Below are 25,841 nucleotides of genomic sequence, written 5' to 3' on the forward strand. Positions count from 1 at the left end.
CCCCTCCCGAACCCAGCTGCAGAGAGATTCTGCAGAATCTCACCACACTGGAAAGCCCAGATTTTGCTCCTAACGCAACAGAACTGGTGGAGACAAGCGCTGATGGGGGTTTATCAGTACAGGAACAAGAAGCTCAGTTTCCACGTGGAGCACGTAGGGGCTGGACGGATGAGAGCCACAGACAGAAACACTCGAGAGGATTCTCCAGCTCCCCTGAAGGTAGGTGGGGACAGTGGGGGATGTTCTGGAAAGAGTGACCGTGAGGAGAGGGCTCCTGTGAGGAGGCAGATGGAGGTCCCTGGGGGAAGCAGCTGGCTGAGACAGGGGGGAGGGCGGCCCCGGGATTTTCACAGAAAGCTCAGGAGGGCTGGGTGGTGGTCCAAGCATAGGGGAAGAGATCTGGCACTTTGTTTTGTTTCACTATCTCAGAGCATTTGACCACTTTTTCCTTCTGCGCAATAAGCCCTTTTGTTTTACCCATTGTTTGACAAAAGTGCCTGTATTGCATTGTGATTTCTGGGCAATCAATATCTGGGGCATGCCCCTTTGGTGCAGTGGGGGCCAGTAAGCTTACACAGACCCAGAGTGCGTCTCTGGGAGACCCTGACAGCTCAGGGCTGCGTCACATCTGCATTGACATCACCAGACACTCTTGAGCCCAAGATGAAGACATGAGACAGAGAGGCCTGCTCTGTCACCAAGCCCAGTTTCTTGCTGCAACAGGCCAGGATGTAGCCTGGCCTCATTCAGGAGCTTATCAAGTTCCATCTTCTACAGGGGGGTTTCTGCCTCCCTCGCTCCTCCTGGGGGGGCTGTTCCAGGAGCCCGTGCTCTGATGGGCAGGACCTTCTCTGAACATGAGCTGCTTTGAGAGACTCGTGCCATGCACAGATCACACTATCCCAGGTCATATCTGCTCAGAGGTCTAACGCCTCAACGTTATCACTGTCAGCCAAGCCCATGACCTCAGAGTGCTGTGTTTGTGTGACAAACCCATTTCCATAAAGCCTTGCTGGTTACAACTGTACTCCTGCCCTTCAGTCCCATCCTGCAATTGGTACCCACCCCTGCCTTTCACACCCGTGCGTTGGGCTGGCTCAGGGCTGCTGGGGTGCCCTTGTACATGTTGGCACCTGTGGGCCCACCTGACCACAGTGGCGAGGAGATGTTACCTTCTCGTAGTCCTCATCACCGAACATGGTGTCCTTCTGCATGATCTCGTGTAGTCGGGCCTTCACACGGTGCTGACAGCTGCTAAGGGAGTCGCTGTCGCTGTCCAGCAGCCCGTTCATGTTGGCACTCTTCACCATCTGCACCAGGATGGGCGTCAGCTCCCCCTCCAGTGCCAGCAGCCCCTGCAACAGCAGCACAGGCATGGCTCAGCTTGGCCCCACTGTGACCAGCTCTCCTGCTGTCGCCCGATGCTGGGGGGGACTTGGGGCAACAGTCCCAGGCTGGGCTCTTCTGCCAGCCCCAGCAACGCCCCACACAGGCTGCCTTCTGGCTGCATCTTGGCTAGGGCACAACCAGCTACTGGGCAGCTGAGCACCTGAGAGCCGCATGACACAGATGCACTGCTCTGCTCTGCATGCACAAAGTAAGCCCCTTGGTAGTCGAGCTACAGAAGAAGTTCCCCTTGGCTGGCTGTCACAGTAGACTCCGGCCACCTCCCCCACACCACTGTAGGAGACCCCTCGCCAGCCATGGCCAGCAGCCCCTCACTCCCAGGCAGCAAGGCTGGCCAGTTTAAAAGCTGCTTTGATGGTAGGCAGTTCCATCCCAGGAGCTGACTGGGAAAGGGATGCCTGGGGCTGCCAGCACAGCGGCCATCAGGGCGCCCCAGGAACAAGTGAGATGATCCCCAGTACCATGGTAATGGGGAGCTACAGTGAAGGGTCCCCCAGAAGAACCCCCTCCCCCCCATGTTGGCTGGGCCAGCCTCAAGGAAAACCACTGTCCCTGGGGGAGCCCCAACGGAGGTCTGGGGAGCTTTGCTGCCAGGCAGGAGTGTGCCGAGTGGAAGAACCTTGGCAAAAGCAGCAGCCGTCATCTGCACACGGCCCTCATCCGAAGCATAGATCTTGAGGTCGTGGCGGTAGGTGCTGTGCAGTCGCAGCAGGCCGCAGCCTGGGAAGCCAGCATAGTCCCCTGGAACACAGAGCAGGCTCAGCCCGCATCCAGGTGCATCCGCCTTCATCCCATGCACCAGCCCCAGCCTCTCTGGGGATCACTGCAGCTGCAGTTCTGGGCTCAGCTCATTGAACACATGGGCAGCCTCAGGTGCTGCGATGCTGGGGGAGGCCAGCACTACCCACCAAGTGCCAAAGGGAGAAGCTGATGGATGTGGTTTGACTGGACCTGCCGCAGAAAGGGACTGGCCCATCCTCCCAACCACAGACGCAGCAGCGGCAGCAAAAAGGGGAAGCTGCACAAACCAGCTCCAAGGGGTTAAAGAAATACGACAGACTATTCTTTCTGGCTACAGGGGACAGGACAAGAAGTAACTTCTAAGCCTGCATAGACAATGTGTTAGAGGCGTAGGGGGGCACAGGCAACACTGCCTGCCACCCCACCTCCTCCCTGGGGTAGAGCCATGGCCGAAGAGGAGCAATGGAGGTGGCCAGGCCACGGTGGCAGGGCAGAGCTGCAGCCTGGTGCATGAGCGGATGGCGGCAGGAGGAGGTAAGGGCAGCGTGGCCTTCCCTCCCCCAGTTACTTGCGCTGCTGGCAGCGTGGCTGGCGCAGGACTTCCGGCAGCAGTGGCAGCAATGAGTCTCACTGCCCCACTCTGCCCTCCTGCGCCGAGTCCTGCCTGCTGAGCCACGAAGGCAGTTCATACCTGTGCCGGTCCAGTCAGGCTGTAGCCCTGTGCCGCCTGTGGGGGCACAAGTTGGGGGGTGGACACATGCCCCCCCAGCCCACACACCCACTCTCTGTTCCACAAACTGGGAGGCTGGGGCCTCGGGGGGGTGGGGAGTGAGGGGTACCAGCAGGGCCAGGGGGCTGTTTTCTACTTCAACTATTTACTGGGACAGGACTAACCATCAATGTTTTACAAATGGGTCCTGGTACAAAAAAGGTTGAGAACCACTGCTATAGGGGACCCTACACAAGGCAACTGCCTGAACTGCTCTGTTTCTGGGGCCAAAATGCAAGAGGATCCTTCTCCTAGTCACAGGCTTCAGGACAGACACCAGCACATGCATGGAGCTGTGTCTGCTCCTAGCCAGCACGTAGCTAACCACACCTGCTAGGCCTGTGAGTGCATGCCTACGTGTCCAAGCAGCAGGGATAACCAAATCGTTGCCTGCGTGTGAGAGTCCAGCATGCCATGTGTGGGACTGTAAAGCTGCCTCAGGAGGTGCAAAGGGAGCAGGATTCCCCCACACAAGATAAGCATGCCAGCAGGGTCCTGGGCCGCACGGGGCTCAATGGAGGGGGGGATCAAAACAGCACTGTCCCCAGCCCTTGCTGAGAACAACCTGCCCTTGGCACTGCATGTCACCCAAGATGGACCCGCCAAGGGGAGCTCACCTTGGCCACCAGGGTACATGCAGCGGAAGGCCCGGCCCAGCTCCTCCGCCTGGACGCGTCCTGCTGGGGTCAGCTCTCCCCCCCACTTCAGCACCAGCAGCAGTGATGGGGCAGCCTCCTTGCGGGCCTCTGCACAGACAAAGAGGCAGTCAGGATGTCATCCTCCTGCTGTGCTCGGCCTTGGTGAGGCCGCAGCTGGAGTACTGCATCCAATTCTGGGCTCCACAATTCAAGAAAGACGTGGAGAAGCTTGAGAGAGTCCAGAGGAGAGCCACGCGCACGATCAGAGGACAAGAGAATAGGCCTTATGAAGAGAAGCTGAGAGCCATAGGACTCTTCAGCCAGGAATAGCGCAGGCTCAGGGGTGACCTGGTGGCAGCCTGTAAGTACATCAGGATCCGGGGGAATGCCTGTTCACTAGAGCACCCCAAGGGATGACAAGGTCCAAGGGTTACAAACTCCTCCAAGACCATTTTAGGCTGGACATAAGGAAAAGCTTCTTTACTGTCTGAGCCCCCAAGGCCTAGAACAGACTCCCTCCAGAGATGGTGCAGGCACCTACTCTGGACTCCTTTAAGAAGTGTTTGGATGCTTATCTTGCTGGGATCCTTTGACTCTAGCTGACTTCCTGCCCTTGGGGCACGGGGCTGGACTCGATCTCTTGAGGTCCCTTCCAGCCCTAATGTCTACGAAATCTATGAAGTCATAGCAGTGCAAGCCTCAGGCACAAGCTCCAGGACTGATGGACCTGCAGGCGAGGGCAGGAGTCAGCCTGGGCTCAATTCAGGCCCACTGAAAGCTTCCCCAGGGACTGCGGTGAAGCCTCAAAGCTGGGAGCACCAGTCTGGACAGAAAGGATCCAGTTTTCAGGGGAAAAACAGGCACTGTGGACACAGAGCGGCAGCCCCAAGCTGCCCAAGAGAGTGGATCCCAGATCCTGAGGACACGAGCCCAGGGATAGCAGCCAAGGGGAGGAGTGGCTAGTGCTCCTGGCTAGCACTGCACAGTGGTACAGCAGTCCTGGGGTCCCGCCCTAGCCGGCACAACCCTGTTGGGTGCAGGCACAGGGATCAGAGCCCCTCAGCTGGAGGGCAAGGCTCAGGCCCTTACCTTCGTCTTCACTGGAAGCTTTCGGGTGCCCATGGGGCAGGTAGGTCAGCTGCACCTTGCGGTTGATTCCAGAGAAGTGTCCATACCTGTCATGGGGACAGCAATGCACGGAGGCTCAATTCAGCCCATCCTCGGAGACCCAGCAGCACAGCACAGTGTGCAGGCTCTTATGCCCCCATGTGCCCAGCCTGGCCAGGGCTCACAGGGATGCTCACCCAGCACCATGGAGCAGCCAAGGCCTCACCTGCTACTAGGGCTGGATTAACCCTTTAGTGGGCCCTAGGTAAACACACTCCTGGGCCCCTACTTTTTTTCCAATCAATAATTATAATACATAAAATAAGCACAACTGGGCTCCTTCTTCACTTAGGGCCCTAGGCATGTGCCTCATTTACCTATGTGTTAATTCAGCCCTGTCTACTAACCCCATGCACACTATGTCCTGCTGCCTCGTGCCCCCATGCGAACTAGAGACAGGCTCCTGTGCTCAGCAGCCAGCCAAGCTAATGCTGCCCAGAGGAGTGCTGGATCTCACACACCTGCCAGCTTGCACCCTCCCCTGCGCTCAAGGTACAAGCCCAGCATGAGACAGACTGAGCAGGGAACAGACGCTCTGCCCACAGCACGTGATGGGCAGTGTGACGACAAACAAGTGCCGCCTAGGCCCAAAAGGGAGAGAGCAAAGCTCCTACTTGTAGGATATTCCAGGATCCCCTGGGGCCTGTTGTTCTGGCCACATAAGATGCTCTGGGCAGCACAAAAGCCAACGCCTGGGCCCTGGGCTCATCAGGGTTTTCCATGGTGTCTTTTCTGCGTGCCTGGTGCTACAACAGCCTGCAGTGGTCCCCCTGCTAGGGTGGAGGCCTGGGTTGCGAGTGCTATGTGCCCAGGGGACAGCTGCTCCTGCACCCCACAGGTGCTGGCCCTCAGTGCCCACAACAGTAGGAAATGGGCCCGTGGTGCCCTGGGGCCAGTGCTGCCTCCTTGGGGCACTGCTGCCAGCTGACCTGGTGCCCCTGGGGCCAGCTGGGCAGATGCCAGCCGTGCACTGCTCTGGCAGTCCCCCCACCCACGGCTGCCATATCGTCCCTGGCTATTGGGCTGAGATGAGCCACCTTGTCCTGACTCACATCTCGAGGACACTTTTCAGTTGCTCCAGCTTGGATTTCCTTTCCTCCATCTCGCTGTCATTCTGTGTCCCCAGCTCCACCACGAGCAGGCGCGCAATGTCCAGCACTTCCTGTCAGGACCATGGATGCCATGAGTCAGCATGAGCCCACGGACTCCCACACCTACTGCCCCAGCGGCCACGGCCCCCAGACAGCTACACCAGCCCACAGCCACCCACCTCCCAGGCCCCACAGCTTCTATTTTCATACCCACTCAGGCCCCAAGACAAGCCCCCAGTCATCCTGCTGGCTGTTTGTGAAGATCTACCCAGCTGCCATGGCCATGGTCAGGACTGCTGGTCCCACGGGAGATGGCCTTTCCTCCTGGCCCCAGGGAGGGGTCAGGCAGCAGACGCTTTTCCCCGTCCTCCCAGGCTCTTGCATGCAAGGCCCCCAGATGGCCTCCTCTCACCTGCAGCTGCTCTGGTCTCTTCAGCTTCAGCTTCCCCGTCTTGTAGCCATCGTACTTCTCGAACAGCTCAAAGAACCTGCGCCGAGACCAGAGGGGCCCAGTGCATCTTCCAGCCAAGATGAGGGTCCTCCCTGTGAGCCCAGCCAGGCTGCCCTGCGCAGGGCAGAACTCCTCCCTTCCCATCCCACCCCAAAGCCTGGAGGAACAGGTGCTTTCAGCCGGACCTGCTTGCTGGGAGCAACAGGGACCCATGACCTTGCAGCACGAGCCGTCACCAGGAGCTCCCCCTGCTGGGAATCCTGGCGAGACGGCACCAGGTGAGCAGAGTCTTGGCTGAGGGCAGCACCTCCCGGGTGGGGCCCAGACCTCTGTCCCCCCAAGCGCCCCTCCCCGCCTCACCTGGGATGCTTGACCTCCATCTTCATCTTCTGCTTGGGCGTGCGGTCCCCGTGCCGTATAACCGCGATCACACAGCGCAGCTCCATCCTGGGGCAGAACGGGCAACCATAAGGACAACATGCCTCCCCCAGCAGAGCCCTTCCTGCTCCCAGCCCACCCTGCGACCTGGGAGAAGGCAGGGCTGGACACCTTCAAGACCAGCTGGGTCAGAACCCCAACTCCTGGCTGGGCTGACCCTGCCGACATGCAGGGCTGTGCACAACAGGTAGCAGAAGGCTCCTGCCCCATCCATGCTGGAGCAGATGCTGCAGAAGGCAGGTCAGGGGGCCTGGGCCAGGGGTCACGGAGGCAGCTGAAGGCAGATTCTGGGCTGTGGCACAGTCCAACAGGACAAGCCTGGGCTTCCCAGCACGGCTGGGAGTCGAGAGGCCAGGCTCCACTCGAGCAGGGCCAGCACAGCCAGTAGCTGCTTCTAAGCAAGAAAGCCTGCAGCAGGCAGCAGCTCCTGCCCCACCCGCCTCAAGGTCGGTTTCCTCCTGCTCCTAGGTCAAGTCACGTCCGTGCGGGGCAAGAGGGCCACATTCCTTGCAACCGTTATAACCGGCTGTTCCTGTTCTCCACAGGAACCTCAAGTCCTGTTAAGTGCCAGCCATGCCATGCTACTGAGGCCATGTCATCCTCAGGTCCATGCATCGTCTCCCTCAGGTCCGAGAGCACCAGCAACTTTCAACAGCTTTGCAGGCCCCGTGATCACCGTCTTGTCAGATCCATTATGAAGATCTGGCTTGCTCCGAAACACCACAAACCAGCTAAAACAACGCAAAGGACTCTCAACATCAAGTCTCTTCAAGACCTGAAGGTCTAGGAGGATCCAGCAGCGGCCCCATGAAAAGCTCTCTGCACTGTCCACAGATGAAGACAATACTGAGGAACTCTGGAAATGGTTTAAAACTGCCGTCCATACGGCCTGCACTGAATTCACTGGCTATACCACCTGGCGACACCAGGACTGGTTTGATGAGAGCAACACGCCCTCGAATGGAAGAGAGGGGCTCATTCTGCTTGGCAAGATGACACCTCATCTCAGCAGAAGGAGATGCATCCGCTCTTCAAAGCTGAAGCTCAAAGGAAGATCTGGGAAATCAAAAATCAGTGGTTGCAAGATAAAGTTGAGGAGACCTAGCTCTCTGCTGACAAATGTGATATGCATACCTTTTTCCAGGCAAGAAAAGCCATCTACAGTCCAACTTCAAACAGTCCCACTTTGCTGCAACCGCAGAATGGCTCGACACTCCTCAAAGACACTGACTCTATCCGAGCTAGATGGAAAGAGCACTTTGAGGCACTCCTGAACTGGGAGTCAATAGTGACAGATAGCATCACTGAGTCCATCCCCAAGACCCTGAAAGAGGATCCCTCCTCAACTCTCCTACCCTAGAAGTCTGGTGTGCCATCAAGGAAACCCAGAACAAGGCTACTGGACCAGATGGCATACCTGCTGAGAGCTACACGGCTGCCGGTGAAGAACGTGTTCTGAGACCCCATGAATTTATTCTGAGAATTAGGAACAATGAAGAGACCCCTGGGGACCTGAGGAATGCCAACACTGTGACTACCTTCCAGAAAGGAGATAAGTCTGTGTGGGAACTATCGAGATATTGCCCTCCTTTCCACAGCAAGGAAAATCCTCTCCCGCACCCCCCTGAACAGTTGGGTCTCTTGCTCTTGCTGAGGAAATCCCGCTGGAATCTCAGCATGGTTTCAGACCATCCCATGGGGCAACCGACATGATCTATGTTGCCCACCAGATTCAAGAAAAGTGTCAGGAACATCAAGACCAGTACATGGCCTTCACTGACCTTATGAAGGTCTTTGATTCCATCAACAATGAAGCCCTGTGGAAAAAGAGCTGGCCAGATCTGGATATCCTGAAAAGTATGTCACGGTCACGAGGCTTCTCCACAACCAAATGACTGCGACGCTTCTTTGTTGCAGATCAGAGGTGAATCCGAGCTGGAGTCAAGCAAGGAGGAGTCATTGTCCCAAATCTGCTCTCCATTTATTTGACAGGCATGCAGGTTCTCATGAAGGACTGCCTTCCTTCCAGAGATGACAGTGAATACCAGAGGTGGAGGGCTCTTCAATCTGGGAGGTTTTTGTTTGAAGACCAAAAGTACTCAAAACAATCATCCATGGTCTTCAATATGTCAGTGACTGCGCCACCCTCGCATACACTAGGGAAAAACTCCAGACCATGCGGATCTTTTCAAAGAAGTCTACCAAACTTTGGGCCTCTCTCTCAACACTGAGAAGACTGAAGTGTTCTATCAGCCTGCCGCGGGCCAGGAATGCGACTCCCTCCCCAAATTACCATGGAGGGAAAAACCCTGGAGGCAGTTAAGCTCTTTCCCTATCTCTGCGGACACCTCTTTCAGTGTGAGCACTGATGGGGAGGCCCAGCACAGGATCCAGCACATAAGTGCCTCCTTTGGAAAATTGCTTCAGTATGTCCTTATTCACTGCGATCTCCAGAAAGCACCAAAATCCAAGTCTGTCATCATCTCAACTCTACTCTATGGATATGAAACATGGATGACCTGCTGTTGTCATTTCACAAGCCTAGAGAGGTATCACCAGCAATGCCCATAGAAGACCTTCCACATCAAATGGGAAGATGGCAGCACAAACGTCAGCATCCTCACTGGAACCAATGTTACCAACATGGAGTTGGCGATCCTCAAGCACTAAAGTTCGCTGGACCAGACATTGTGTGTGGATGCCCGGCTCTCGACTCCCAAAACAAGTGCTCTGCTCCCAGCTCAGTAGTGGCCTGAAATCTTGCAGTGGCCAGAGGAAGCACTACAAGGACACAGAGAAGGCTACTTCAACAAAATGGATACTGACATCAAGAGCTGGGAGGAGCTGGATGCCAACCGACTCCAATGGTGCCACAACCATAACCAAGCAGTAGGCGATTCTGAGGTGAAGCATCTCACCCTTGAAACAGAGAAGAGCAGAGGAAGGGAAAAGAGAGGAATCCCAGCCTGAGTCCTACTCTCCCCTGCAGAAAGACCTGCAACCTCTGTGGACGTGTCTATGGCTCAAGAATGAGACCCTTAAGTCACCTCAAGACCCATCAGTAAGCCGCAGTAGAGGTCATCCATGAATCAAGGGATCGTTGAGGGTGGCTCATGTGGTGGGAATGGGCTGGGGCTCCCAGCTGGCCCTTCCACGCACCACATTGCTGAGCACACAAGCCATGCCCTCGTACCCACTCCACTCTGCAGGGACAAGCCTGACCTCCTCTGCCCTTTTTCCTGTCCACTGCCAGTGTCAGACACTGAAGACTCCCAATAAGGCACTGGCCGACATCATTGCAGAGCCACCGGCGGGAATATTTGAATGCTCATGGCGCACGGGCAAAGTCCCGGAGGACTGGAAGAGGGCCAATGTGGTCCCCATTTTCAAGAAGGGGAGGAAGGAGGACCCGGGCAACTATAGGCCAGTCAGTCTCACCTCCATCCTTGGCAAAGTCTTTGAAAAAATTATCAAGGCTCACATTTGCGAGAGCCCGGCAGGACAAATTATGCTGAGGGGAAACCAGCACGGGTTCGTAGCAGGAAGATCATGCCTGACCAATCTAATCTCTTTCTATGACCAGGTTACGAAATGCCTGGACACAGGAGGAGGGGTGGATGTCGTATACTTAGACTTCAGGAAGGCCTTCGATACGGTATCCCACCCCATACTGGTGAACAAGTTAAGAGGCTGCGACTTGGATGACTGCACAGTCCGGTGGGTGGTGAATTGGCTGGAGGGTCGCACCCAGAGAGTCGTGGTAGATGGGTCGGCTTCGACCTGGAAGGGTGTGGGCAGTGGGGTCCCGCAGGGCTCGGTCCTTGGACCGATACTCTTTAATGTCTTCATCAGTGACTTGGACGAGGGAGTCAAATGTACTCTGTCCAAGTTTGCAGATGACACAAAGCTATGGGGAGATGTGGACACGCTGGAGGGCAGGGAACAGCTGCAAGCAGACCTGGACAGGTTGGACAAGTGGGCAGAAAACAACAGGATGCAGTTCAACAAGGAGAAATGCAAAGTGCTGCACCTAGGGAGGAAAAATGTCCAGCACACCTACAGCCTAGGGAATGACCTGCTGGGTGGCACAGAGGTGGAAAGGGATCTGGGAGTCCTAGTGGACTCCAAGATGAACATGAGCCGGCAGTGTGACGAAGCCATCAGAAAAGCCAATGGCACTTTATCGTGCATCAGCAGATGCATGACGAATAGGTCCAGGGAGGTGATACTTCCCCTCTATCGGGCGCTGGTCAGACCGCAGTTGGAGTACTGCGTGCAATTCTGGGCGCTGCACTTCAAGAGGGATGCGGATAACCTGGAGAGGGTCCAGAGAAGGGCCACTCGTATGGTCAAGGGCCTGCAGACCAAGCCCTACGAGGAGAGACTAGAGAAACTGGATCTTTTCAGCCTCCGCAAGAGAAGGTTGAGAGGCGACCTTGTGGCTGCCTATAAGTTCATCACGGGGGCACAGAAGGGAATTGGTGAGTATTTATTCACCAAGGCGCCCCCGGGGGTTACAAGAAACAATGGCCACAAGCTAGCAGAGAACAGATTTAGACTGGACATAAGGAAGAACTTCTTCACAGTTCGAGTGGCCAAGGTCTGGAACGGGCTCCCAAGGGAGGTGGTGCTCTCCCCTACCCTGGGGGTCTTCGAGAGGAGGTTAGATGAGTATCTAGCTGGGGTCATCTAGACCCAGCACTCTTTCCTGCCTATGCAGGGGGTTGGACTTGATGATCTATTGAGGTCCCTTCCGACCCTAACATCTATGAATCTATGAATTCTGCAGCCTCCTCTCAGTGATGAGGCCCTGAGCACATGGCACCAGGCACGACTTCCCACGCATTTGCACAGTGGCACTCTGATGCTCCCGCCACAGTGCTCCCTGCTAAGGCCTCAGGACCAGGACATCCCACCTGCTCTTCTGGACTCAGCGTGCTGTGAGCAGGGGTCTTCCTGCCCAGTCCTGCCCCAAGGAGGGCGAGATGTCTGAGCAGCACCTCTGATGTACACCGCCCAGCACTTGCACTGCTGCTTTCCAACCGCCTGGCTGGTGCTGCCCCACACGGGGCCAAATCCCGCAAAGGATGGTTGGAAACACAGACCATGTGCCCCGGGGGAAGCACAAGGGCTGCACAGACTCACCAGCCCAGGACACACCATCTCCTGCCCATAGGTTGCGGCTGGCACATACTCACATGGTGCCTGAGGTGGTGGGGACGATGGGGATGTCCTCAGCCTCCGTGGGGATGGACCAGGGGATGTGGAACTGGGGGGCCAACTCCCGCATGATGATGTTCCTGAAAGAGACCCAGACAACTCGCAGGGAGATCTGGCCCCATGGCCTGCTGCTCCTGTGTCCCCACTCCGCCTTGCATGGTCCAACTGCTGGCCATACCTGGCACTTCTAGGCCTGCGCCTAGGTCTGATCTGCTGCATCACAGCTGCACTGCAGACATGTGCTGCGTGCTAGGGTCCTGTGGCAGCAGGGCTTGCCTGCCCACCCGCGGCATCTCCCACGCAGCAGCTGGGGCAGCATGGTCAGAAGCCCCAGGTGACCGAGCTGCAGGTCAGAGGCACTGCTGGCTTCAGCACCTCCTGCCATGAAGAACTGAGCCCTCCCTCCCCATGGCAGCAATGTCCCAGGCTAAACACCAGCTGTGAGCTCACAGCATAAGGTGCCCTGGAACTGCTAGTGGAACCAGGTTGGTGATGGCCAGCTCACAGTCCACCTAGCACTGCTGTCTCATGGACCCCCCAGCTCCTGTTGGCTCATGGCCTGCCCCCTGCCCTGCCAGCTCACCACCCCCTTCCCCCCACCCCGATGCTGCACCCAGCTAGCACGTACCCAAGGATCTTGGCGCAGTCATCGTAGTACTTCATGGAGTTCTTCACAAAGCTGAAGCCATTCACGTCGCAGACGAAGGAGTGCCCGTTAGCACGCAGTAGGTCGAAGCCGCAGACCGTCTGCTGCAGGAGATGGCAGCAAGGAGGTGGGTGTGCTGCTGGGTCTTGCTGGCAGCATGGAGAGCGCATGCAGCAGCACAAGCCCAGCCAGTGCCCTGCCCCATGGCCCCGCTGGGGCCTTCCCAGACCCCTCAAGCTGGAGCAGCTCAACACCCACCCTCACTCCACCAAGCTGAGGAAACCCGGGAAGGGAAGAGGAGGCAGATATTGCTCAGCCAGGGCTGGTCCTTGGCCAGGAGCCTTGGCATGCTCCCCAGGGGTCACCAAGAGATCCTTGGACCTTCTAGAGACCAGTTTCCTGTGGGGGCATGCCCCTTTCCCCTGCCCTATCCTCAGCTCCCCCCTCTATTCTGTCTGGGGTCAGGACCTCATGAAGGGGACAGGACTGTGCCCAGGGGCCCCAGTACACAATGTTGTTAGAGCAGTGGTTCTCCAGCCCCCCAGAAAACACCTGCACTTCACTCAAACTTGTTCCTGGATTACAGACAACTAGAGGTGCTGTTCTGCTGGGAAGAACTCAGTGAGACACCACAGCGCAGGAAGAATCAAAGAAAATTCAGGTTGGAAGGGCACTCAGGAGATCATCTAGTCCAACCACCTGCTCAAACAGAACCATCCCCTACTAGATCATCCCAGCCAAGGCTTTGTTTTAAAAACCTCCGAAGATGAAGACTCCACCACCTCTCTGGGCAGCCTGTTTCAGTGCTTCACCACCCTCCTGGTGAGAAAGCTTTTCCTAGTATCCAACCTCAACTTCCCTTGCTGCAGCTTGAGCCCATTGCTCCTTGTCCTGTCGTCTGCCCCCACTGAGACCAGTCCAGCTCCATCCTCTTTGCAGCCCCCCTGCAGGGAGGTGAAGGCTGCTATTCAATCCCCCTCAGTCTTCTCTTCTCCAGACTAAATCAGCCCAGTTCCCTCAGCCTCTCCTCACAAGTCATGTCCCCCAGCTCCCCAACCATTTTCACTGCCCTCCTCTGGACTCTCCCCAATGTGTCCACATCCTTTCTGTAGTGGGAGGCCCACAAGTGGACACAGGACAATAGATGTGGCCTCCCCAGTGCGGACTAGAGGGGGAGAATCATGTCCCTCCATCTGCTGGCAACGCTCCTGCCAATGCAGCCCAGGATGCCATTAGCCTTCTTGGCAACAAGGGCACACTGCTGGCTCCTGTCCAGCTTCTTGTCCTATCACCCCCCAGGTCCTTTTCTGCAGAGCTGCTGCCCAGCCCGTCGGCCCCTGCCTGTACCAGTGCATGGGATTGTTCTGTCCTAAGCACGGGATTTTGCACTTGTTCTTGTCAAACCCCATGAGATTTCTTTTGGTCCAATCCTCCAATTTGTAGAGGTCACTCTGAATCCTAGCTCTACCCTCCAGCATATTTACTACTCCCCACAGCTTGGTGTCATCTGCAAACATGCTGAGGGTGTATTCTGTGCCATCTTCCATCCACTGATTCCTTCTAGGTGTGTGTGACCCTGTGCACTGTTTGAAACGTCCGGGTTTCTCATGTGTAGGTGTTTGCGTTCCTCAGTGCTAATGCTGCACAGCACCCTCGAAGGGAGGCTGTGACCATGGGCTGAGAATTGCTATGCTGGAGACTCCCTGCCCTTTTTGTGAAGAGGAATCCCTCCAGCCACACCCCGGGGGTAAGCAAGCATGCCAGGACATGGCTACTCACGGACACAGCTGTGCAGGGGGCTGGGCCAGGGCTCCTGGGTGCACCTGTGCTGCTTGCTCTCTGGATCACGTCTCTGCTATGGGAATGTGTGCAGGGGAGCGTGGGCAGCAAACTGCACCAGGAAGCCCTACAATGAATGTGGCATAGGGGCAGCTACAGTGCCTGCCTCGGGCCATCTCAGGGCAGCATGCGTGCTGGGGCCAGAGCAGGCATAACACAGTCCAGTCCTTTTGGGCAACGTTTGAGCTGTCACAGAGCAGCACCCCCTCTTGCCTGCACATGGCCTGGGAGTGGGAAATCCTGTGGGGGACTATTCCTGCTTGCTTGCATGCTCTGCACAGCCATGGCCAGAGCTCGTTGTGGCCTCGGGGTTTCTAACCTGGGCACAAGGTGAATCTAGAACAACCCATGGGACTCTGAAGTCGCACCACTGCCAGGCTCTGGCTCCTTCCCTTCAGGCTGCACTTAAACTGCGTTTCCCAGGTCTCCCCCTCGACGCAAGGGCCAGGGATGCAGAGGAGACTCTTGGGGCCTTTCCTGGCAGGGTCAGGGCACCACATGAAGCCTCAAAGGCGGGCAGGTCTGGCTGTAGCAGGACCTGTTCTGAACGCTCACGCTGCAGCCACCTCACGCGCGAGCGTGGAGACTAAGGGCAGATGGAGCCGCTGTGAATGTCTGGGTGGCCCTCCCCTCCTGGCCCGATTCCTAGCACCAACCCCTGCAGATAAAGGACCCAACCTCTTTCTGCAGGTGCCCAGTGGGGGACATGCCACAGCATCCCCAGCTCACCTGTCCCCAGGTCAAATTCCCGCACTGCACAACCACGTGCCCCATCCCAGGCGGAGGTCACCTGGCTTTGATGTCCAGCCATGTGCACAGGCCACCCGGGACAACCTCAGCTCAGCTGAGCGCACTGCCTCGCCTCATCTCTCCTTACCCTCTGCATAGCAACTCAGCCTTTCCCTGGGCACAAGGGAAGTAGGCAGCCTCCCTGCTAGTACAGGCCCTTGGCAGGGCTGGGAGTGAGGCCTCTAGAGGTGAGGGCACAGCAGCACCCCAGACGTGTTCATCCCTCCAGGCAGGAGAGAACACGAAGAGCTGGGGAAGAAGAGAGGTAGAGAGGGTGACGGAAGGCAGGACAAAGGCAGCCAAGGCAGAGGAAGAGACACTTCTGCATGGGCTGTGAGAGCCCTGCAGGGTGAAGGCAGAGCCCAGAGAGACCTGGGCCGGATGAGACGGCACAGAAGCATGGAGCAGTTTGCTGTGTCCGGCAGTGGTTGGAGCAGGATGGCTGAATCACCTGAGCAGCTGGCTGCTGCCTGTGGCCCTGCAGGGCAGGGAAGGCCTAAGCAGAGGCAAGGCCAGCCAAGTGCCAGAGGGGCCGAGCAGCCTCACGGGCAAGCACATGTGGGACACTGAGCACAGCAGCCAGGGCAGTTCCCTACATGGGAAGCTGAAGCAGTGCCAGCACAGGTCCCAGCCCTACCATCAGCACAGCTTGTGGCAGAAATGCCACCGTCTGTATCTCTCTCCAGAGACCTGTCCCGGTCAGCTTGGGACACGGGGGTCGAATTCCTGAGGGAAGGGGGATTGTCCTCCCTGCCTAGGTGACAAAGCCTGGTGCTGAGGGTGCGGTCCCTCTGGTGGGGGAGGGAGAAGCCCCTGCTCCTCTGCCCAGGTAACTGGTGATGCTTTTTAAATTGGTTGGCTAGTCACCAGCACTGCTGGCTTCTATCGGACTGGGCTGCTGGGGTCAGAAAGGCTATATAAGGGCCTGGTCCAAGAAGGGGGAGAAGCCATTTTTCCAGCATGGCACAAGCATCAGGACGCAGGCAGAGAGTCTGATCCAACTGAAACGCTCTCTCTGGAAATCTCCGAGCCAGATCTCTACCACCTTCTGGATGATACTTGTGTTTCTAGAGAGCTCATCAGCTCCCAGCGATGCATTTGCGTATCAAACGGCTACCTCAGCCAGACTGTTTTGCTCAACGGTAATCCCTCGATAGTGCTCTACCTCTTACCCTATTCTACCCTACCTTTTGTAACCAATAAAGTTCTCCTTTGTGACTGGTGTAGGAGACTTATTGAGAGGTGGGTTTAGTTATGCCTAGGAGGCTAGGGGAGAATATCCTTTTTGGCCCCCGACTTTGGATTGGGTTGAGTACCCATAGGACTATTAGGCCTGTGTTTCCCCGAGGACACAGAACCTAGAAGGTCCCCTCTCGGGGTGGTGGAGGCACCTTACCCCCGGACTCTGCGGTGGGGCTCAAAAGGGGGTCTGCCAGGGCTTAGGCGCCCCTGGAGAGACACGAGGAGTCCGGCAGGTGGACGGGCGTGGGGAGGTGGGAGGCTCAACACAGGAGCTCCCCCGACTGGCCCGCCACACAGCTGATGCCCAGGGGAGGTGCTGAGCCATGTGGCTGTGCCGGCACCAAAGGAGGCAGTGCCCAGGGCACTGCTGCAGACATGGAGCAGGGCAGCCAGGGCGGGAGCACACAGCTAGAAAAGGGTAACCCATGTCCACCATCGCTGCTGGTCTCTGGGATATACTAGCCAAAAATGTACCCCACGGGGCAGGTGGGCAATACGGTATCACGTCAGCCTGCCGGCAGCTGACCCCATCGGGGGTACACAAGCCATGCTCAGGTCCATGTGTCCAGTTCAGGCAACCAAGGGGCAGAACGGCCTCGGCCTTCCGCAGAATCCCTGGGGCCCCAGCTCCCAAGCAGGAAGCAGGGGAAGGGGGAGATGGAGAAACGTGCAGAGACGTACTGTGCACAGACGGGCCACGGTGATCAGGTCTCAGCAAGTCCCATTGCAGAGCGTCTGCAGGCAGCAGCTCTCTGGGGCAGGAGGTCAGCATGTACCCCCACCCACACCTCAGAGGCTGCTGCTACAATGGCCTAGTGAATAGGGAATGGGTGACTGGGGGATTGCACTGCCCTTTTGTGAGTGCCTGGGCCTGGAATGAGCCTACGCCCAGCTACACACAAGGTCTGGGCCTTGCAGAGGAAACCATCTGCCTGGAGCACAGTTGGCTACATCCTAACAGGACCAGGCTAAAGGCGATCCTCTGCAAACTGCTGGGAAGAGGGATGCTGAACAAGCAACGCTTGCCACCGTGGGCCCTGGGGCTGCTCCTGAGTCCTTCACCCTGCCAGTGAAAGAGGGGAGGACTGGGTGCACCCAGAGGCCATTCCTCTTCTCCCGAGGTGGGCAGTTCAGGACAGACTGGCAGGGAACTAGCTGAGGCAGCATCTACCAGTGCTGCAGGCACACACCAAGGGGAAGCATCAACAAGACCTTCCTTTTGCCACCTGATGTATACAGGAGACTCGCAGCACTCAGCCTCTGGCTGATGTTATGGTGACCAGGGAGGCTACCACAGCCCACAGGCAGCCAGCCCAATCATGATCCTGGGATGCTGGTAGCACACAGGATGGGCAAGTGGCCTGGAGAAGCAATGTGGCCTAGCCAGGCTCGGGCTGTTGGGATGATCTTGGCATGGGCCGGCTTCAGTTTTTGGAAAGCCCAAGGTGGTGGTGGGGGGAAGCAAAGGCAGAGAGTAGCTCTGACCCCAGGGAAACAGGAACACAGAGAGCACCAATGGTGGTTAGGTCAGTGCCGAGTAAGGCAATGGGGAGCCCAGTACTGAAAGACCGGTACACCCCACACAGGCCTCTGGCATCAACAGCATCAAGACTACAGCTGTTCTGAGCACTGGTAGTCAGTCTAGCTGGGGCTAGTCTCAGCAGTCAGCCCAGCCTGCACTGGACTCCACGGTACAATCCACACCAATGCTCCCCAGTCCCACCTGACACTCTCACTCCCACCATGGCACTGGCAGACTCTGCAGAGCCCTTACAGACACCAACTGTTTCCTGGCCCTGGAAACTTCATCGGGTGCTAGCAAGCCAGAGGCGTGATGACCTTGGCTAAAGGCCCAGCTAAAGGGCAACATCTCTTATCAGAGCAACCCGAGTCTGACCTCTTCAACAGGGCAGGAGGTGCTGGCGGGTCACTTCTAGGCAAGGGAAAGTTGGGCCTTTCAGCTTCTGGATGTCCAAGGGTGGAGCCCAAGCACAGGCTGTTCTAAGAGGGATCCCCTCAGCCCGGCTCCCGAGAACCCAGGGCCCCTTTCGTGACAGTTCTGCAAATGCTGCATTTCTAGGCAAATAGGGCGCAAACAGGACCATCACTTGGGGCACAACAGACACAGAGGGAGGATGTCATGGAGGCCCAGGGGTTCTGCACACAACAGGGTCAGAGATCTCCGGTTTCAAGAGGAGAACAGTCCCCCAAGCAGAGAGGCTCCTTAAATCATTTCTACAGAGTGAAGGACCAAACGCTTGGGAAGGATGGTGAGCAAGGCAGCGAGGGTTCCCCAACTCATAGCAGGGGCACCACCGCACTGATAGGGCTTGGGCAGCCAGGCCTCTGCACCAGCTGCCCTGAAGAGCCTGCTGCCACCAGCCAGATGTGAGCACACTAAGCAAACACTTCCACGAGCGAAGCCTGCACAGGCACGCAGCAAAGAACCAGGACCCATGGACCTGAGGCAACAGGCACTGAAGGGCAGGGGAAGAAACCAAGACACTAAGACACGTATGAAAAAGAGAATTAGCAGCAAAAAAACCCCAAAACGGGGCCTGACTGGAGCAGACTGAGGGCAGAGCACACCCAGGCAGTCGCATCCCAAACACTTCAAATATGAGCCAAGACGTCCTTAGCACCTGCCTGTCCCCCTTGCACGAGCAGCCAGCATAGCTGGCAGCAGGCCTGACCATGCCCAGCTGGTGGCAGGCAGCTGACACTCAATTGTGGGGTGCTGGAATATCAGAGCCCAGGCAACGGGCTCAGGCAGAAGTGGGTGCCTTGGAGGCAAGTAGGGAACCATCTACTCCCCACAAAGCAGCAGACACGAACCTTAAAGGCCACACAGACTTTCCTGGCCACCAGCTTCTCCATGGCTGTCAGCATGACTGGATAGCGGATCTCCTTCCCCTCACTATCCCGCTCTACCTTCCCGTCCAGTGCTGGGGACTTCCGAGCTTCTGCATGGGCGTAGTCCGGCCCCACTGTGTATACCTAGGCAGAGATGAGAGGGGCCCAAGTCAGAACTAACTTGGCTCTGCGGCTGCATCTAAGCTGCAGAGGCAGAAAAGCAGGAGAGGTTCTGGTGCCTGTGTTTCCCCACTTGCATCTGCAGTGGCAGCAGCAGCACAGGAGCTGGGAGCTGGTTCTCAGCTGCACGAAGAACTGTGGCCCTGGCAGTGGGGGTGGGACTGAGCACCCAGCCCAGCCTGCCTCACGATAAGGGAGTGAAGAGGAGGATGCTTGCACCCACGCTTTGGGCCCCTGTGGCTGTGCACTGTCCCTTGTCTGCTTTCCCTTCTCTCCTCAGCATGAGTTCAGTGACCCTCACTGGCCTGCACTTGACTAAAGTCTGCAGAGACTGGTCCGATGAGGGTTGCAGGTAGCGCTTGCAGGGGCTGGAGGGGCATGATACATGGCTGTGTCAGGTAGGGAGTGAGGACACATCTGGTTGTTAGATAGATGCTTTCACTGGACAAGCTGTGCAAGGGGCTCAGTGACAAGAAGCGCCAACAAAGGGAAAAAAGAAAAAAGAAGGACAAGGGGCAGGGGGAGGATTGTCGAGTTCTGCCTGCATAGAGTAGCAGGGGGAAGGAGGTGGCATGTGCAAAGCAGCATGGCGGCCAGGAGGGCTGACCAGACCAGCGTCACGAATGCTTGCTGTGCCCATGAAACACCGAACCAGTCCAAGAGCAGCGCTTCATTTTCCAGCTGCACTTCTGAATGGTCTCAGGAAGCTTCAGACAGGTTCGAAAGGCTGGTAAGGTCCCTCTGCTTCAGGTTAAAACTGCATTTAACCCGGTCTAAGTGTCATGAGTGTCCAAGGCCTCAGGGCTCACCCCAGGGAAACACTCACACCTGCAGAGCAGGGCTGCAAACCCCTCAACAGCCAGAAGTGGCAGAGACCTCCCACCCCAGCCCTGCCCTCACCTTGACATCTGTGCCATCCGTGGGCATGAACTCCTCATAGATGTATGAACCCGTCTTCCGCACACTGCTCTCAGGGGAGTACACGCTGCTCCGGCTGCCAATCTGAAAGCACAGGTGGAGGCGCCTGAGAGGTGGCAGGAGGAGTTTACAAAAGCCTTGCTGCTGCTGGGCACATGCTGCAGCCCTGTCAGCCAGCAGTGATGGGGAAAAGGCAGCTGGTGACACAACAGAGCCTCCTCACCCTGTGCACTCTCCATGCTGGGTGTAATATCATTCCCTGGGGTACAGGTTGTACCTGTGTTGGTCTAAGGACATGGTCTAATAAAGAACTATGCCTGCCTAACTCAAATAGTTGGAAAAATTCTTCTTTACAAGCTTGCAGGTACGAATACCTTTCACACCATCTCTTGAATACTCCAGCACCAATATCTCCTTTTTAGACATGATGATCACTATCCAGAATGGTAAAATACAGACCATGATATACAGTACAAGAAACCCATGGACCAACATACGTATCTGCACAGAACCAGCAATCACCCTAAACGCACCGAGAAAGTTGTAGTATGCAGCCAAGCCCTCAGATACCACTGAATTTGCACCCAGGAGAACACCCATGATTGCCACCTCACAAATCTCAAAAAGGCTTTCACTCAACAAGGACACTCCTCCAGAGTGAGAGATCACACTTTTGAAAGAGCCACCTGGATACCACGTGAGGAATTGCTGCAGTACAGAAGGAAACACCCCATGAATCACACACCGCTGGTTATGACGTATCACCCCTCCCTCGAACCTATATGGAAAATCCTCAAAAAATTGCTACCGATACTAGAAGACAACCCAATTCTTAAAAAGATCTTCCCAGAACAGCCCATCCTAGCCTTCAAACAAGCACTGAACCTCGCTAACCTCATCACCAGAAGTAAACTTCCCACAGCCCAAAACACACCACATGGATCCAGACCGTGCCATGACAAGAAATGCAAAACCTGCCAACACATCTCCACCACCCCCACAATTACTACACCCTACAACAGAGCCATCAGCGTTCCTGGGTATTACAGCTGCACCTCCAGCAATGTAATAGCTCATCCAATGCCCCAGTGGAAAATACATAGGAGACACCAACAACAACTGCGCACCAGAACGAACCCACACCAGAAATCTATCAAAGACAAAATACCCAGTTACCGGTGGGAGCGCATTTCTCACAAGAAAACCACTCTCTCTCCAATCTCTCAGTTCTGATCCTCAAAGGGAATTTACAAAACACTTTTCACAGATGAGCCTACGAACTTCACTTCATCAACCTCCTGGATACAAAAAATCAAGGACTAAAATCTAGACACTGGATTTATGACACGGCATAACCTGCCTGACATCTGACTCCCCAGGTACCTCTCCACTATTTACCAAGCTACATTCATCCCCCTTCCAGCCCCTTCCCCACCGCCCCGCCCAGCCTGTCTCTCATGTACTGACTCCTCAGTTTACATCTTCACCGACTGGCTTTCTAACATGCAGCCCAGCCTCTGGCCTCTTTACTATTCCTTCCATCCAGGAAGAGCACACACCAACTACACATGCTTCCTCAGTCTGACAAAAGATATTTGTACCTGAAAGTTTGCAAAGAAAATATTTTCTGACTATTTGACTTGGTCTAATAAAAGATATCAGATTTACCCAAAGAACCTTGTCTGCCCATGTCATTTCCCTGCATCCTGCCCTGGCCAGGCCAGTACACACCTTGGCTTGGCTTCTGCCCAGCAAAGAGCTAGCTGGCGGTTTACCCCTCACACCACTGACTCTATTCAGACCATGCCACAAGACATACTTCCCGTGGGACCAGCTACACCAATGGGCTGAGCCCAAGGGGCAGCATCGGACCTACCCATGCCACCAGCACCAAAGCTGAGCAGGAGGTTTAGCTTTACACCGTGAAAAGGGCATGGGCCAGCCCACAGAATTCAAATGATGCACTGCCGTGGTGGCTGGGTGGGAAGGGGATCAGAGGTCAGGTACTGTCACCCCTGCCAAGGGTTCTGTATGAGGGTGCTTCCTTCATTGTGGCCATCTCTTGTCAGGGAGCCCCCAGCCCCCTGGGCTCTATCGCCTGGCTCTTGCTGCCCTGGCAGGCCATCTGCTCCAGCACCAGGGACAGCCAGACTTTCATCCAGAGACTCCCAGGACTTTTCAGTCAAAGGGATGGCCTGGGCCTAGGCCCAGGCCCAAAGCAAAACTCACTACACCCAATACATGCCAGGTGCAAATGACACCGCTCACTTCCTGGAGCAGGGAGGGGACCTAGGTTCCAGCTTCACTTCCACCTGCTGCCTAGATACACCCTCAGTTCCCTGCCTGTGTCCCTGGTACAGCCACCGGCTGCAACCTGGAAGGCAGCAAGGGAAATGGGACATGGAGCCACAAGAAAGACCCCAGCAGCAGCCAGGCAGGATTTCCCAAGTACACGTCTGGGAAGACAGGGGGTTCTGCTGCGTACAGATGCAGGGAAGGGAAAGCAAGCAATGTCACTGTGAAGCCTCTGCATCAGCTTACAGCTTCGGCAGAGCTGAGACCTCCTGTTGTCTAAAACAGATGGAAGTAAAAGCCTCTGGGGCACGTGACTGACACTGCTTTTGGTAGCACAAAGGTGCCCAGGGCCACACAAGCCTTTCCCTTAAAATCATACCCCTAAACCGTGCAGCAGAGCTTCTCACCTTCCGGAAGAGCCGCTGGCTGCCCCCACCGGCGGAGGACGGGTAGTAGATGTAGACGTTGTGATCCTCGGCACTGACTGGCTTCTCTACAAATGGCTTTGGGAACATGATGCCATTCACCTCCACATGGTCCTCGCCCTCCACCAGGTTGCACTCTGCAGACAGTGTGCCGTCAGGGGTGGGGAGTCTGCACAAGACCCCTGCTCACCACCACCCAGCCCCGAGCAGGGCCCTGCAGCCCCGGCAGCTGGCATGCTCTGGCCCCTGGCCCTCAGCCCCCTGCCTGGGTCACCCACGTGGCCAAGTCAGGCCTGCTCCAGCTCCCTCTTGGAGCACGCACTGTGCAGCAAGGCTCCTCTGGGCTGCTGTAAAAGGCTTGGACAGACCGGCCCCGTACAGGCATCCCAGGCAGGAGCACTGAACCCAGGATAATGGCAGTCTGACTCTCAAATGGGTGCTGGGGGTATCAGAACCACAGGGCCATGGGGCTGGCAGGGAGCTGCAGAGGCCACATCTAATCCAACCCCTGCCTGTGGCAGGATCAGCCCTGTGCAAACCAGCCCAGACACATCCACTGTCCAACCTCTGAGCAAAACTACAGTCAACCCCAGCACGACATAAGGCATCACCCCAGACCCTGCCACAGGGAAAACAAGACTGCAGCAGCTACCTTCTTGCTGCTATAAAAGGTTGCTAATATATGCTCAAGGGACCCAAGGCAGAGGCCATGCCCCACGCTACAGAGGAAGGCAACCCCCCCCCCCCCCAGTCTACACCACTCTGACCATGGGGTAAAATTCCTTCCTGACCCCAAGTGTGGCGTCAGTCTGACCCTGAGCAGAAGGGCAAGACTCTCTAGCCAGGAGCCTCTGGGTTTAAGTCCGAGCAGGAGCACTAGCACAGTCCAGTTGCCCTCCTCCGTGCCTGAGCCCCAGTTCCAGGCTTGCCAACAACCAGCCCCATCAATACCAAGCTCGCTGGGGAGGTGAGCTGGATGCCGGCTGCCCCCAGCGCCCCGGGGACGCTCACCGTTCGGCTTGTCGGGGTCGCGATTGAGCACAGCATAGCGGGGCAGGTCTATGCCCTCCTCCTGCAGGATCCGGTACACTTCCCGCCTGCAGGGGACACAGCACAGTTGGCGACAGCCAGCGCAGGGAGCTGGGAGGTCTCCACTGAGGCCTTGGGGCTCAAGCAGCAACAAAACTGAGTGCTAGACGTTAGGCCAACAGTGGAGCAAAGCCAGCGTGATGGGGCCAAGGCCTTGCTCACACCTGCCCCTCCCCTTCCTGGTGTGGCACACACAAGGGTGCTGGCACTGCCTGGGGGGGGGGCAGAGATCCTCCTCCCAGGTCCCTGCGAACTGGCCCAACCCCAAGGCCCAGACCCTTGGGTAGCAAACATCCAGCCCACACCTCACCAGCACCAGGCAGAAACAGCTGAGGGTCAGTGGCTTCCCCTGCTCAGGGAGCTCCTCAAGGCTTTTGTGCCCCAGACACGGAGCTGGGACTCTCCCCCATGCGATGCCTTGTATGCTCTGGGGGACAGGGCCAAGCCTGTGAAAAGCTGCACCTGGGAGCCCAATTCATGGTTTGAAGTTTTGGCAACTTCCCCACCCAGGGGCCTTGTCTGTTGCCCCTGTTGCTTGCTGCCAGCCAGGAATCTCCCAGCCATGCCAGCTCCCTGTCCTGGAGCTCACCCCTGCACTAACTGCTCCAGCTTGGTCTGTGAGCTTCTGCCCTGTCCTGACATGGGGACAGCTGTTCCTGCAGCTCCTCCCTCCCTGCCTCACTCCAGCCAGGTCCCAGCCCTCTCATCACTGAGCGCAACAGAGAGAACCAAGGCACACAAAAGCCACCACCCCCATGGAAGATGGTGCTATAGCCACAGAGCAGGCTATGGGGAGGGGGCTCCGGCGGGCAGGAACGCACCTGTCCTGGATGTAATACTGCATGTCAAGATCGTTGATCAGGAAGGGCTTGCACAGCTTGGCGTAAGCCACGGCCTTGTCCAGAGGGAATCCTGGGAGACACCGGGAGGAGTAATGAGTTGCGCATGCCACAGGCCAGTCCAAGGGAGGCGGCAGGCAGAGGCTGCTGCCCCGACCTTTACCTTTGGAGTGGAAGGAGATGAGGCAGTCGCAAAGCGGCCAGTTCTCCACGGGCTCATTCAGGATGACGTCCTCACCCATCACCACCACTGTGATGTACTCAAACTTGCACAGGCGCTCCAGGATCTGAGTCATGGGCTTCGACTTGGACTTCTTGGTCATGGCACAGATCCCCACCACAATCTGCCGCTCCGGGGGCTGGGGGAGAGATATGGGCAGATGAGTGCAGGCAAGCTCGGGCAGCGAGCTCCCTTGCAGGACAAGAAGAGATGGCAGTGGGAGCAGGCCAGGGCTCTCCCCAGCTCACACGCGCGCTTTCATTGAAGCCCACTCAGACAGGGCTCAGCAGGTAGGAACCATTAAAGACCCTCTTGATGTGCCTGCTCCTCTGGCAGATGAGTCTCCTCCTCCCGCCAGCTGCCCATGTAACCCTTGGTCACCCCTGGAAGTGCTGCAAATGCATAACCAGGGCACTAGTGTGCAACACCCCTGCACGTGTACACACAGACAGAGCCATAGACTGCAGAGGCAACTGCACCAGGGAGAAGCACAGCCCTTGCTCACCCCGAGGGCATGTCCTACAGGTAGCAAGCAAGCGCTATCTCCCAGCTGCTCTACTCCAAAGCCTTGGGCCATATCTCCA

At 56.8% G+C, this 25,841-nt stretch overlaps 1 protein-coding gene across 9 annotated transcripts in view; it reads right to left on the reverse strand.

Annotated features, from left to right (window-relative positions):
• The window catches only part of PPIP5K1 (diphosphoinositol pentakisphosphate kinase 1), a 65,048-nt gene that overhangs the window by 32,600 nt on the left and 6,607 nt on the right, over positions 1–25,841 (reverse strand). For 6 of the 9 annotated variants that reach the window (XM_059714434.1, XM_059714433.1, XM_019496728.2 and 3 more), the window contains 15 exons: positions 25,201–25,396; positions 25,020–25,110; positions 24,121–24,206; positions 23,092–23,246; positions 20,372–20,473; positions 19,274–19,435; positions 12,551–12,672; positions 11,901–12,002; positions 6,625–6,711; positions 6,226–6,301; positions 5,775–5,884; positions 4,645–4,730; positions 3,535–3,663; positions 2,027–2,148; positions 1,173–1,355 (listed from right to left, as the gene is read on the reverse strand). In XM_059714434.1, coding sequence (XP_059570417.1) covers positions 1,173–1,355; positions 2,027–2,148; positions 3,535–3,663; positions 4,645–4,730; positions 5,775–5,884; positions 6,226–6,301; positions 6,625–6,711; positions 11,901–12,002; positions 12,551–12,672; positions 19,274–19,435; positions 20,372–20,473; positions 23,092–23,246; positions 24,121–24,206; positions 25,020–25,110; positions 25,201–25,396 — 1,809 coding nt within the window. Of the gene's footprint in view, positions 1–1,172; positions 1,356–2,026; positions 2,149–3,534; positions 3,664–4,644; positions 4,731–5,774; positions 5,885–6,225; positions 6,302–6,624; positions 6,712–11,900; positions 12,003–12,550; positions 12,673–19,273; positions 19,436–20,371; positions 20,474–23,091; positions 23,247–24,120; positions 24,207–25,019; positions 25,111–25,200; positions 25,397–25,841 lie in introns of those variants that run through there. The other 3 variants (XM_059714436.1, XM_019496729.2, XM_059714437.1) reach the window with 3 other exon arrangements.

Source organism: Alligator mississippiensis, chromosome 11 (genome assembly GCF_030867095.1).
Source record: "Alligator mississippiensis isolate rAllMis1 chromosome 11, rAllMis1, whole genome shotgun sequence".
Taxonomy (NCBI): Eukaryota; Metazoa; Chordata; order Crocodylia; family Alligatoridae; genus Alligator; species Alligator mississippiensis.